The sequence below is a fragment of the Pezoporus occidentalis genome, unplaced genomic scaffold, assembly GCF_034315485.1.
Source record: "Pezoporus occidentalis ecotype Australia unplaced genomic scaffold, CSIRO_AGI_Poc_V1 ctg202, whole genome shotgun sequence".
NCBI lineage: Eukaryota > Metazoa > Chordata > Aves > Psittaciformes > Psittacidae > Pezoporus > Pezoporus occidentalis.
Genome location: NW_026913879.1, coordinates 920,578 through 934,440, shown reverse-complemented (window position 1 = coordinate 934,440; position 13,863 = coordinate 920,578). Strand labels below are relative to the sequence as shown.

The 13,863-nt window shown below is 54.9% G+C and overlaps 1 protein-coding gene across 9 annotated transcripts in view; it reads right to left on the bottom strand.

The window, feature by feature from the left end:
* Positions 1-1,629: 1,629 nt before the first annotated feature.
* Positions 1,630-13,863, bottom strand: part of PTPRS (protein tyrosine phosphatase receptor type S) — a 170,624-nt gene continuing 158,390 nt past the window's right edge. For all 9 annotated transcript variants that reach the window (XM_062618735.1, XM_062618729.1, XM_062618731.1 and 6 more), the window contains 11 exons: positions 12,033-12,156; positions 9,207-9,382; positions 8,533-8,652; positions 8,267-8,421; positions 6,591-6,876; positions 6,012-6,190; positions 5,187-5,313; positions 4,984-5,109; positions 3,829-3,983; positions 3,013-3,148; positions 1,630-2,559 (listed from right to left, as the gene is read on the bottom strand). In XM_062618735.1, coding sequence (XP_062474719.1) covers positions 2,491-2,559; positions 3,013-3,148; positions 3,829-3,983; positions 4,984-5,109; positions 5,187-5,313; positions 6,012-6,190; positions 6,591-6,876; positions 8,267-8,421; positions 8,533-8,652; positions 9,207-9,382; positions 12,033-12,156 — 1,653 coding nt within the window. In that variant the 3' untranslated portion in view covers positions 1,630-2,490. The remainder of the gene's footprint in view (positions 2,560-3,012; positions 3,149-3,828; positions 3,984-4,983; positions 5,110-5,186; positions 5,314-6,011; positions 6,191-6,590; positions 6,877-8,266; positions 8,422-8,532; positions 8,653-9,206; positions 9,383-12,032; positions 12,157-13,863) is intronic.

The window sequence follows — 13,863 nt, the reverse complement described above, 5'->3', positions numbered from 1 at the left end:
GGGTTGGGCTGGTAAAAGGGAGGGGGGAAATACCTGGTGGAGAATGCTTCCATTGGCCTCCTCCCTGGCCCTTCCCTGCTCAGCTCCTTTGTGTCTTAACAGGGATGGAGCAGGGAGCTGAGGCTGGACCAAGCCGCCCTGTGAGCAGGAGCTGCTGCAGAGCCCTGCTGGGGTGATGGTTTGGTTTGGTTTGGTTTGGGTCAGTAGGTGCCGGCTGCAGCTGGCATTGAGCAGGCAGCAGTTTCTGCTTTGACTCGGCCGCCCCATCGCGGTGTGGGTCCCGGCCACCCTCTGCAGTCACGCCTGGCTGCCAAAGGGGGCCTGTTTTTAGGAGGAGCATAAGCACAACAGAGGGAGAGCGGCTGAGCCCTGGCCCTGGGCACCAGCAATGAGCCTCCTGCAGTGGCTGCATCACACAGAGCAACTGCAGCGGTGGGTGCCCGCTCCTGCCAACAAAGAGGTTTGCACTCAGGCCTTTCAGACAATCTTCCTTTAATACAAAGTCAATATATCTACATACACAGTGGTGTGAAAACCACTTACTGTTTCAGTTTGAAAGAACAGTGTGAAAGCAACAGCACTTTGCTCTCATACAAAGGAAAAAAACCTCCCCCCTCCCCCCAGCTTGTCCAGTCAGATTTTGCTGCAACAGACTTAGAAATTTGGGCAACTTTCACACAAATAAGAAGTAAAATCTCGAAGAAGCCTTTCATTCCATTCTGGGTTTGCTCTCAGTTCACGACAGGACCGGGACGTGGGGGGGGGGGGGGTGTCTGGGTGGCACTTGCTGGCCAGGGTTAACCCCTTGGAGAATAAAAAAGGACAAGTCACAAAGCAGTGCTCAGGGCAGCGCTGGCCTCGGGCACCCCCAGGACCCCTCCTCAGCACGTGCACGCACAAGAGCATCTTCCCCCCAGCCCCGCGCCCGGACGGCCGTGGGCTCTTCCCTACAGCACAACATCCACGGTCCGATCCTGCCTGTGCTGAGCCCCCCTTCGGCCTCGGTAAGACCCCGGTGTGGTTTCAATCCCCCAGTTCAACCCCGGCCCTGTTAAGAGCCGGAGGCGAAGGGGAGCGGGGTTGGCGCTGCCACCACCTCCAGGCCTGCCCCTCCAGAGCCATGGGATGTGTCTGAAAACCAAAAGAACCCCAAAATAAGGAAATCCAGCAAGGACGTTTTTGTTCTGACATGAGCAAGTTCAACCTTTTCAATGGTAGAAAAGCAGTATGTCGAAGGAGCAATTTGCACTGCATTTTTATATATCACAGCCATTACACGTAACGTTTCTACAGTGAAAAAATAGACTGTCTTTGAACAGAATATGAACAAATAAGCAAATTTTTCTTTTTAAATTCATTGACTGATATTCTTTGTCTTTTTTCTTTAAAAAAAAAAGGAAAAAATACACTATTTAAAAAAAAAAGGTAATGTCACTTGTTACAGTTACATCGATGCTTTAAAGAAAGCCACTCACGGGATCTGCCTTGGAACCATCTCACTTGGGCTTTCCCACCCGCTCCTACAGCTGTGCCAATGGGCGCGGGCTGGGACGGCACCGGGGCAGCCCTGGGGTCTCTGCACCAGGAGCTGGCGCCTGCTGAAGTGAATTCCTTGGGCTCCTTGCAGTGGGAGGGCAGCGCTGGGGCTGGGTGAGTGGGCAATGAAAGGGGCAGGGGGGGCCCAGCTCTGCTCAGGTGAATGCCTTAGGGGCAGCTGGAGGTGCTGAAAAGGGGGAGCAGAGCCGGGAGCTGCCACCTCTACCTGTGGCACTGGGAGGGAGGGGGCACGGAGCCCAGGCAGGGCTGGGGTCGTGCCTCTCTCGCTGTGTGGGGTTTTCAGTATCCTACAAAAGAAGTTTTGGAATTAGAAGAAATGAGGAATGTTCCAAGTATTCCAAAGGTGAGCTATAAAACCTCGCGCGGGGCAGGGGCTGGCTGCAAGGTGCCTGTAAGCCCAGAATCATCCCAGTGCTGATACTGAGGTTATTAAGACTCCAGCTAGAAGAACTCCTGACCCTAAGGGTTGAGATTTAGTTCCTTGTCTTTTACAGAACCCCTTCAATTCTGCAAGTGACTTCCTTTAAAGCCTGCCAACTAGATTAGTAAATGAACTGAACTCTAATGGTGTAACCAAAGTCGGTTCCTTCCCTTCTCCAGCGGTAACGTCGCCAAGGTGGGGTTTAGCTTTCGGGTCTGCCTCCCGCTGTCTGTACGTCCTCCCCAGCGAACACCACGTGAGGTAACAAGAGCAGGTCACCACTTAAAGCAGTCCTTCAGCAACCTCCTGAGCTGCCTCTTCACGGTCCAGGTTACAACATGGAGTTCCTGAAGGGGTGTTCCTCTCACTCCTTCCCCCTGCTCCCCAGTGCATTGTCCAGATGAAAAGGTACTTCTTCTGATTCAGTTTTGTAAGTTCAAGCACTCCTCCTGGGTCAAAAGAGGCCTTCCAGGACTTAAGTGGTTGGTAAAGTCTGCACAACGGATGGCTTTTTATGTTGCATAGTGATCAAAACTTCCCAGATACTCCAGAGCTGCCTGGTAACAGAACTGGTATTCATCCTATGGACAGGAAAGAGAACCAGCTTCAGAGGTTTGCAAGAGCTCCTCGGGCTCCCTGCCCTGCTTTCCAGCCTGCCTGGGCAGGAACCAGGCACAGGCTCTTTTAATCCCAAAGAGCTGCAGACTATGCGGGAAGGAAACCCCTTCCCTCTACTGTTTGTGCATCTCCTCGACACCCATCATCCCCCCAGGAACCCTTGGGACTGGGGGCTGGTTTGGAGGCACTGAGGTGGGGATGAGGGAGGACTCGAGGCTGGCAGCTGGGGTGGAAGCTTTAAGAGACTTCATAGCTGAGGTGAGCTCGGAGCAGCCTGGGCTGAGCAAGCTTCAGGTGAGGTTTCTGCCTGGGCTTGGTTAGGAAGGCAAAACACAGGCTCCAACTCAGCCAGGGCAGCGCGGGGCTTGGCTGCAGCCGCTCTCGCTGTGGCAGGATGGGTGCCCCAGTGCCCTTACCTCTGTTTGCACCATTGCAGGTCGTTGTGTTCGCAGCATCTTGACTGTCTGGAAAATATCTACAACACCCTCGTAACGCATCCTCTCCAGGACGATGCTCAGCGTGATGAACACTCCGGTCCTGCCCACGCCAGCGCTGCGGGAACGGGAGGCAAAAAGGGAGCTGAACGTTACAGTGTGCAAATGGTGCTCTAATGCTGAGGCTACACCATGGCTGAGCTGGGTCTTATGCCCATGTGAGAACTGGAGGTAGGAAAGAGCGGAACTGCCAGAGTGGGTGACCCAAAGGCATGGTGGAGAAAGTGGAATAAAATAAAGACTCAAAAGCTTTGGGTAGTGGTGACCAGCATCAGCGTGGAAATCATTCCCACTATGCAGCATCAGGCTTCTTCAATTACAGACTGTGCAGAATGCCTCCATTCTCCCACCCAGGGGATGGGAGGTACAATTCTTGCTATCAGCAAATACCCCCCAGTAGGGGCAGAGGTGCAGAACTAGGTTAAGACTGGTACAAAACACTTCTCATTCTGCAGGTCAGCTACTGATGAACAGTGTGGGTCCCATCTCCTTCAGAGCATCAGCAGTTCATGCCTCTCCCTTAGGTACAAAGGGCTAAAGGCCCTGTGGGCAGTGCCCAGGCCTGACGGGATGTGAGGTGGGGTGGCAGAAGCGTTTGGCACCCCCCCCCCTCCAGACACCCCCAGAAATCTGCCCCAAAGACGGGCTGGGGAAGGAGGGGGAGAACGCCGGGATCTGAGTTCTCTCTGCTCTTTCCCATGCAGAGCCCAACGGGATGTGGCCATTGGCAAAGCCTACCTGCAATGGACAGAGATGGGGCCGTCCTGGCCGAACTGCTCCTTGGTCTTATGGACCTGGCCGATGAAATCGATGAAACCTTCTCCCGATTTGGGCACGCCCTGCTCGGGCCAGTCCGTGAACTGGAACTGCCGCACGGTCCGGGACTGCCCGTCCTGGGGGAACAGCAACACTCAAACAGCCCGGCCACACACGGCAAGAGAATCCCCCCGGTGCTGCTGCCTCACTGAGGGGCACAAACCCGACCCGGTTTGTTACAGGCAGGTGGAGGGGTGCGTGCGTGACCGGGACCCACAGCGCTGAAGCTGTTTCGTGTTGAGGCTGTCAGTCCTGAGCTGTGCTCCTGGCAGGGAGCTCTGCCCACTGGAAACCTGCACACACGGAGGCTGCAGCAAAAGGACCATTCAAGGTGAGGTCGTGGCCTCTCCATCAATCCTGAGCCGGAGCTGCCACGGTGTCAGAACTGCAGCTGACAGGAGGATAAATCTTGTCCTGCCGGCACCGAGGAGGCATCCTCCTCCTCAACCCTGCAGCTCCAGTGAGCAGGTTCTATAACCGGCACCCTCCGAAGCAGGAGCCTGCTTTGAGAGGGAGGGTTCCATTTGCTAAACACACTTCTGAGATGTCCCTTTGGATGAGAAATCTGACACTGAATCTACAATGATTTGAGGGAATGTGGCCCTTTGAGTATGAGTAGCAGTGCCTCCCCTCCGTGCCACGCATCTGCCGCAGGGTGCAGAGGCTCCTGGGGTTTGTAGTGGCTGTTTGGAGAGATGCTGTTTTCTGCTTTCATCTCAAATAAGCTGCAGGTAAAACCAGAAGCTGGGTACGGCTCTACCCGAGTGAGTCACTACTGTGATTAGTGAGCACAGGTTACAAAACTACTTTCCATCTGTAAGAAGAGTCAAGTATATTCAAGTATAGTCTGTGTTTGTGTGCTCTTCCTCACTGCAACTAATGGGATGCTAATCCTCTCCTCCACTGATGCTAATCCCAGACTCTGTGTCACAGAGGAAGTGTTTACACCTCAGTCTTTCCTATGAGAGCTAAACCACACCAAACTCCATTGTTTTCTGTACCCACCTCCCCTGTTGCACGGGTTGGAACCACTCCAGCCCAGCCCCAACCCTCACAAGCACATCCCGCCCCACTTACCCTGGCATCAGTGACCTTGAACTCCCGCAGGATGTACTGGGGCATGTTGTACTCAGCCATGGGATCCACCACGAAGTACTGGTACCGGGCCGAGCGCTCCGCTGGCCAGTACTGGTGGCACTTCTCCTGCCAAGGGCAAAGGAAGGGCTCCGTTAGCCCTTGTGCTGCAGCCTCCCCCCTGCTCCTCCTCGGCACGCACTCACCCGCCCCATCTCCCGCAGCTTCGTCAGCATCACCACGATGGTGGAGTTGTTCTCCCACAGCATCCGCCAGAAATCTTCCGTGGTCTCTGCCAGGGGCCCTTGAGTGGCAATGTAAGCCTTCTGCTGCCTGCAGGAGAGCCCAAACCCCGCGCTGGGTCAGTGGCGTGGGGAGGGCTGCTTGGGAAGAAGCTTTGGGAAACGCATGCAAGGGCTGGAGAGGAGGAAATCAAACGGGAATGCTAGGGAGGAACAGGACCAGGGCAAGGAGGTGGCTCTGGTGCTGACGGGCTGTCCCTGACTACATTTCCCAGCAGGCTCTCCTGGATGGAAGAAGGTGCAGAAACGTGCACGTGGGGTTGCGTTGCTGCCTCAGTTAAGGCTCAGCTTTAGGTGCCTGGGCTCTGAGCACACCAGGGGAAGGCTGCAGCTCGGGGCATGGATTGCCTGTGGGAAGCTGTCAGAAGTCATACAGAAGCAACAAAAAAGCTCATCTGTTTTTAGAAACCTCCCACTGGCACAGTGCACCCCGCACTCGCACGCTATGTTTAGGACCTGCAGCTGGAGAAGGCTTTGGTTTCTTTTAGGGAATAAGTAATTTTAATATCACAGGGAATACAGCTGATCAGAAGGTTCTATTTGAGTCTGTGTGGGGGTTGTTGGCCGTCAGGAAGCGGGAATTCACCTCTAGCATTGTACCACTGCGTGCATGGAACCGAACAACTGACTCTCCCTGTTAAGAGCTAGTCCAGCCCTTCCCACCTCTGCATCCTTGGACTCGTACCCAGAGACCTCCCAGAGCGTGGTGGGCGGCCAGGCGCTGGTTACCTGTAGCCATCGATGAAGCTGGCATTGATGTAGTCGGAGCCCTCCACCCCTCGGATGGGCTGGAGGCAGACGCGGGTGGTCTCGTAGGGCATGATGTTCACCAGGCGGTTCTTGAACTTGTTGCAGGGGAGGTTGGCGCTGATGAACCTGGAGGTGTGAGCCTTGGAGTTGGCGAGGCGCTGCGGGCAAAGCAGAGCACAACCACTGCTCACCTGCTGGGTTCCGGCTTGAGCCCGCTTGCCCCCCGTGTCCCACCGCGCTGTCCTGCGGCCTCCTGTTTATTCGAAGGGAGTGGGGCAGAGCCCGAGCCGTGCCCTGAGCAGAACTTCCCAGAGGACAACTTAAACCCCCCTCATGCAAGGAGGGAGCAAATTCACCCTCAGTGGGCAACGACCGGAGCAGCCCCCCGGGAGCAGCAGCAGCGTAAGTCAGAACAGTAATTACTGCGCTAACATGAAAGTTCCCATCGGCCTTGTAAAGGCTCCCTGTGTGCTACGGATGCCAGCAGAACAACGCTCCTGTGGGGAACACGGAGCCTTCCCCAGGGCCTGCTGTCCCCATCCAAGCACCCACCATTACCTTGAACTCCAGCTCCATGCCTGTCACGTGCTCTCTGGCTTCGATCTGTGCCAGCTTCTGGATGTAGGTGTAGAGATTCCTGGCTGGGACCTCTGTGTTGCCACAAGCAACAGCCTCAAGCAAGGCATCGTGTATAAAGCTGTACTGGTCTTCTGTCTGTACCATGTAGTTGCGCTGTGACCTCATGAGGGTGACGTGCCCGTAAATGTCCACTGTCTTCTCATGCTTTATCCTCTCCAGCATGGCATCGATCACAATGAAGCAGCCGGTCCGTCCAACGCCCGCGCTGGGAAGGAAGGGCAGAGGATGAAGCAATGGCTTGTTCTGCCCCTGAGGAAGGGTTTCCCCTTCCCCGAGTGCCACAGGCTGCAGTAAACACAGGGTACAAACAGATGCACGAGGCCAAGAGGTGACCAAGAGACACTGAAGTGCCTGGGGAGGAACCACAGGTACTGATGGAAGGTGCGAAGCTGCCCCTGGTGCTGTGCCTGTTGTCCCTCCCCATTTCTCCTCCTCTTGCCCTGTGACAGCCTCAGGACAGAGGTCTCCCACCAGACACCCACTGAGGACAATTCCAGGCAGGGGGCTCTGGGCTGAACTAAAGGCTGGCCTGACCCAAGGGCTCAAAAAGCCCCTTTAATCACTCAGACCTTCAGCAGCCGAGACACTGCTGATGCTGTAACAGGTAACGTTTGTCACCTCTCTTCCTCAGTGTGCCTGTGCGTGGGGGCAACATCAAACCTGTGTGGAAATGGCATTTGTGCCTCGGCAGGGCTCTGCGGGGCCAGGCACCTGCTGCTGTTAACAAAGGGTCTCCTTTTACCACTGCAGTGCAGCCCCTTTCCTCCTGGAGCCCCCCTCGTCTGTGTTAAGGAGACCAGCGCCTGGCTCAGGCAGGTGACTGGAGCTGTGGCAAGGATTCAGCAGCTGATGTGGGGCTGGGCTCCGCACGGGGTGAGCTCACAGCTCTCTGGTCAGCCTCTGGGGCACGTGGCAATTGCCTTCTGCAAGGTTAGCGATAAGCTGCCCACTTACAAAGCCTGTTTAGAGGCAGCATTGGCTCCCCAGCAGCCTGTACAGAACTCAGATGTCTTCCCCCAGTGCAGAGTAAGCTGCAGGTTCCTCCACACCTGCCTGAGAACACGGGGATGCATCCAAGTTGAGGCTGCAGCCATTCCTCTTGGGCTGGAAACTGAATCAGGGAAAATACCTGCCCAAAGCAGCCTCTTCCAGTCTGCCATCCTCAGAGTGGCTGCAGCACTCAAACCCCCTCTTTCAGTCACTGTCAGCTCTCTTCTTGACAGCAGCTCTGCCTCCCAAACACCCACTGCAGCGACACCCAGCAGCTTCCTAGGTCACATCCATCCTCCTCCTTTCCCAGTGTGACAAGAAACAACCCCTACACAAACCAGACACCAGCACAGCAGGGGCTGCTTCCCACTGCTAACACGAGCCCAGTGCTTGGTGCAAACTGAACCCCTCGCTCATCAGCTCAGGGAATTCTGCACTCAGTGAAGACCCCAAGGAGCCTCCTCAGATGGTGCCTGGGACAGGAGAGCTCTGGTTGGGCACTCGCCAGGAGACTGCACCCATCTCCTAGGTGCAAATCCACATCCCCCCGAGCTGCCTCCCTTGCAGACGGCGCCGTGCAAGAGTGGGGTGAAGGAAATCAGTACCTGCAGTGCACCACGATGGGACCAGCATCAGGGGGGTTGCAGGTTTTCACCCGTCTCAGGAAGGCCAGGAACGGGGTTGGGTACTCGGGAACACCGTGGTCAGGCCACGCGGTGAACTGGAACTGGCGAACCTCCCGCTTCTCACTGGAGCCATTCTGCACAGACAGAAGGGCACCGGGAGTAATGGGAGGTGCCAACACAGGCCATGCCCTGCCCGTGCCGGGTACAGGGAGCCCAGCCCCAGATAAAACCAGGCTAAAGCTCACCTTATGAAGGGAGAACGTTCGGATGCAGAACGTGGCCAATTCAATGGTGTCGAGTAACGTCACCTGAATCATGCCGTAGGTGTCTGTACCTCGGCCTGGCCAGTACTGGTCACACTTTATCTGCAAGACAAGAGGCATTGCTGAGAGCTGAACAAACCCTGCAGGGGAGGCCCATTCCAGAACCATCCTGTGCTGCCCAGGTCGCAAAGGGGAGGGAAGCACAAGAACTGCCTGTCCAGAGCTCCACAACAGGGACAAACCCAGCATGAAAAGCTCCTGCTAAGCACAGCTTTGATGCACCACATCAATCATGTAGACAATAGACTGGAATGATCCTGAAGACCAGAGTGAATGTACTGGGGCTTGTTAAACAAGAGAACTGAATGTGAAACTTGCCACATGATTAACTCGGAGACAGACCCACAAAGCATGCAGTGGGATTGAGTGTCCTCTTCTCTTGGAACTGCAAAGGAGGCTGCAGCTTTCCAGGGTGAATGCTTTGGGTTTTTTTCCAAAGCAATGAATCACGGGACTTTTAGGGTGCTGGCAAAGCAGCAGCAATCCCCCACTGACATCCATGTGGGCTGCAGATCAAAGGGATCTGCTGTTCCCCAGCCCTACCCTCCAATCCCCCAGGATTATGACTAACCAGTCATCCCTCTCCTGCATCTTACCCGTGATTTCTCCTCCAGCTTAGTCATCATAACAATAGTGGCTGAACGCTGCTCCCACACCATCCTCCAAAAGTCTCCAAAGGTCTCTGGCAGAGGCCCCTGCGTGGCAATGTAGGCATTCTGCTTCCGATAGCCATCAATGTAGTTGGCGTTAATGTAATCACTGCCCACAATTCCTGCATTAGACCAGAGCAAAAGCAAGTGAGTGAATTGCACAGGACTTTCTATATAGCTGGAAGCATGAGGAGATGTTGGTACAGAGAATCCCCCTGCAAAAGTACTGGAGACATTGTGGCTCGATGGGGTAGAATCACAGCTGGGAGTAACAGGCTTAAAGCTTCTCCTAGCTCAAGCTCCTGCCTCGAGGGTCTGCATTGCAGGGAGACAAATAACTGCTTGCACAAGGCATTAAAGAGACCGAATCTCAAACCTTGAAATCACGGTCATCTCAGTGGTGTGCTAACAGGAGCAAAAGTCCTGGTCCAGGGCTCTTGCTTCTCTGGTCCCAAAAGGACAAAACTAAGTCCTTGTCCCAGAGCACCCGGCAAACGGAGCTGGCTGACGCACTGTGCTGTCCATAGTCTAATTCCAGGTGGTGAGCTACAGCTGGGCAAAGCAAGGGATAAAAGCAGGCTTGATTCAGCCAGGAAAGGCTTTGAAATGAGAGCCTCTGACTTGCTCTGAGCTGCCCGCTGTCCTTTCTAGGAGTGGGCTTTTTCCCATTCACGAGTTCCAGGCTATTGAGTTACAGCTGCTTCGCCCATGTCCTCTCCTGAGGGCTTCGAGATGAGCGGCAGGAGGTGCTGCCAGAGCGAGGAGGGTGACTGGGCCGTGGCGGCAGCAAAGAGCTCTGAAGTGAGAGCAGACCCTGGCAAGCGCCGATGCTCGGGCTGAGCTTCAGAGAGCCCCGGGGCTGGCACCGAGGAGCTGCTGGCGAGGGGCAGGCTCCTGCTCCCCTGTGGTTAACTCTGCACTGAGCCCTTAACTCCTGCCTGCAGGGGAGCCAGCAGGAGGGGAGCGGTACCATGATGAGATGGGGCTGCTGGGCCCCATCCCGCTGCAGGAAGGGCCACGGCTGCGTCGGCTGGCCAGGAGCGATCCACACCATCGCCTGCCAGGCCTCCAGGGTGCCTGGTGATTTCAGCTGTGGTAGAAATGGCTTTTGGTTAGATTTCTGGAGGGTTCCCTGCCCCCTTCCTGCCCGAGCTCAGACTCCAGGGCAAGGCGACCGCGCTGCAGCAGCGGGAACCTCATCAAGGATGAGCTTCCGGAATTAATCTCCTCTCCAGCCCCCTCGGGTCCACTCTGTGACTTCAAATGGTGGCCACGAGCCCCTGCAATGTGTCGCTGGGTGACAGAGAAGTCCCAGAATTAAAGCCACTGCTTCTTCCTGACCAAGCAGACGGCAGCAATCTGCAGCCTTGACAAATCCAGCTTTAAAACAAAGAGAAAGCAACAACCAATTCCTCCAGCTCCTTTCATCTGCCAGCCCTCAGCATAAAACACAGCCCGGTAGGATGAACACAGCAGCCAAGGCATCTCAGAACCTCTCAGATGCTTGAAAATTAAGCCCTGGCCAGTCACACTTGCACCATCGGTCCCTCACGATGCCACCTGGGCAGAGATGGGATTGCTGCCTGCATCCAGCTCCTTCCTGAGAGCCAAGACCAGCCCAAAGAGCCCTTTGCTTCTACACTTGTGCTCTGTTCTTTTCCCTTGAATGACAAGGCAACTTTTTAGAGCCATTGCTTGGCTCATACAATATTAATCTCAGAATCAAACCAAGCCAGAACAGAGTCATCTTCACAGTCAGAAAAGTTTCAAACCCCCCAATGGCAGACAGGACCAAACCAGATTTGTGCAGCTTCTTGGCAGATCACCACGATCTGTTGTTACCTCAGAACAGCTCTGCCACTTCTCCACGGCCCTCAGCACTACCTCGGCACAGGGAGATTATTCCAGCAATTCCCTTGTCAGGAAGGCTTCTGTGTTAACCTTTCCATTCAGCAGGGGGTTATGAGGACATCCCATAGCCTCTCTACTTCGATGATCAGCTCTTGGCCACCCAAGACCAGTCTTAAATGCTTTATCTGCCCAGCACAGCCACACACAACCCGAGACGATGGATCTAAAGTATTATCTCAGCAGCAGCATCCAAAGCACGTGCCCTGTTCAACTGCATCATCTCCATCACCAAAAGCCCCCTCTCAGCCCGGCGCGCACCAGAGCAGCTCTGTCAAGGGCCACGAGTTGTGAAATCCACTGTGAATTTCCTGCCTGCACCATCCCTCAGGAAACAATTTCTGACCTACGAGGCTACCACGGACCCCTTCTCTGCTGAGCCTTGCAGGGGCCAGGACTGCAGCTGGAGCTGCCCAGCGAGCAAGCTTCCCCTCAGTACCCCACCTCTGCGGTGCTGCTGGCACCCGCACTGCGCGGTTAGCTCTGGCCTTACTCCTCACTCATCCCCTCTACAGGAACGCTCCACGTTCACTGCCACCCACTGACCTGCTCCTGCTCCTGCTCCTCTGAAGCCCTGTGTGGCTGAATGCTTCCTGTTAGATATGCATCGAGCCAGGATCAACAAGTGAAGGGAAGAGAGTGTCTCGCTAAACCAGCTCTTGGGATGCGGGACTACAGGGAGCGTGCAGCCACCAGAATTTAACCAACGCCTGCTTCAGAGAGGTGCCTCCTCCTTGCCAAGCTCCCAGGGAGATGCAAAGAGAATATAAGGAGAGGGTAGCAGGGAAGGGGAAAGGGCATTTGCCACACGTTTCCCTGCAGCAACTTCAGGTGCTACCACGCAGGAGCGGAGGTGCTCAGTACCTTCGATGGGCAGCAGGATGACGCGCGAGTGGTCGTAGGCAATCACGTTGGCGTATCGGTTTTTGGGCTTGTTCACTTCGAGGTTGGAGTGCTCCCAGGTGAACTGCTGGCCAGGGTCAATGGACTGCAGGAAGCGGGAGAGAAATGAGAGTCAGAGAGGGGGAAAGCAGCAAATCAAGCTCTCAATGCCTCATTCCATATGGGACAGATCCTGGCTCTGAGGACGGAGCTCGGGAACGCAGCGTTCACTGTTTGCTTCCCTCAAGAACTGATCTTTAGCATGGAAAGGCCCCAGCCTGGTGGCACATGGTGCTTATGTCCCATCTCCCCTGGTCCCAAGTGCACCCAGAGCGGTACCTGACACAATTCCCCCTCTGGCATGGTGCAACCTGGTGGCAGAAGCATCAGTGTAATTCCAGGCTGCAATACAGAGGCCCCGGAGCCTACTTCTGCACTGGATTAGTTACAGCCCTGCTGATAAACGGCCAGCAAAGGGGAGAGAACAGGCACAAGCACATCAGGATATATTTATGAAATGATGAAGAGCCTCAATCTGTGCATGGTTAAACTGAACAACCATTAAGCGGGCATAAATATACCAGTGTCTCGGAGAGTACTAATACCTAGGAAGAAGATGATTAAGCTAGGACAAGGTTTATAACCACATGTGCTAATGGGATATGAAACATCAGGGAAAAAAACTCGCTGTCATGGGCAGCAGGAAGGGACTTGGCTGCTCTGTACAGAGCAGAGACAGCAGAGAAAGCATCACTTGGGGCCACAATTCAGTGCTGAAGGTCTCCCAGGTCCAAAGGAGGGAGGAAGCACCATGGAGCCTGGCAGGGTGCATGTGAGGAGCGTGTCTGCCTGGACAGAGGAGGGGTAAGGACCCTGGCCTTAAGCAAAGGAATCAACATGGCTTTTTCCTGGAAGGGATGAAGGAGTACTCAGTGAAATGCACTGGACAGAAAAATCCTCTCTCTTGTCTGGGTGATTCATGCCAGGTTTGGGCGGTTGCGTTGGGTTTTTCCCCCCCTCTAAAGTCCATCTGTCCCAGATATGGAAATTAGGTTAATTACATTTACCTCTAAATCCTCAGCCAGCAAATTAAATAAAACAAGGGCTTAATTCCTTCATCAGTTTGCAGAGCCCTTGGGGTTTGCCTCAATTGGAGGCTTGGCAGGAACGTGCAGAGCTGACTTCCCCACTGCTCGCTCTCCCTCTCCCTGCCACTGTTGGATGCTGGGACAGGGTCCTGCACACACCGACCTGCATTCATCCCTCTGATCCCTCGCCGTGCACCCACTGCCCTTCCCTGCCCGTGCTCACCCAGAGCTCCCCAGGCACAGCTCAGCCCCAGTGATGGCACAAAACCACCTCACAAAATGTCCTCCTGTTGCTGCGGAGCATCTCTAACTACCAGGTATTTATCCCATTGTAACGTGCCTGCGTGCTCTCCATCCCTCTCATCATGCCTCGTGCTCACTTCATTAGTGATGTTTGTTTAGCTCTGGCTCTCCCAGCAGAGGAGGTTGTGCTGGAATGAAGCCAGGGCACTTGGGATACTGCATTATGCAAATCAGCCTTTGAAATCTGGATAGAGCATATTAAGAGCCTGCTGCTCCCCCTGCACCCCATCGCGGGGTGGAAGACCCCAGCAGAGCAAAACCCCTCCCAGTGGGTGCAGAGCCGTGAGGATGGAGCTGCTTCACGCATGATGATGTCTGCAAGTCAGACCAGGGAGAAACCATCCCAGAACCAGTCCTTGCTCTCTGCCTGCACACAGCACGGGGCAGTCGAGACCAGTTATCAGTCTGAAAACACCAGGGCA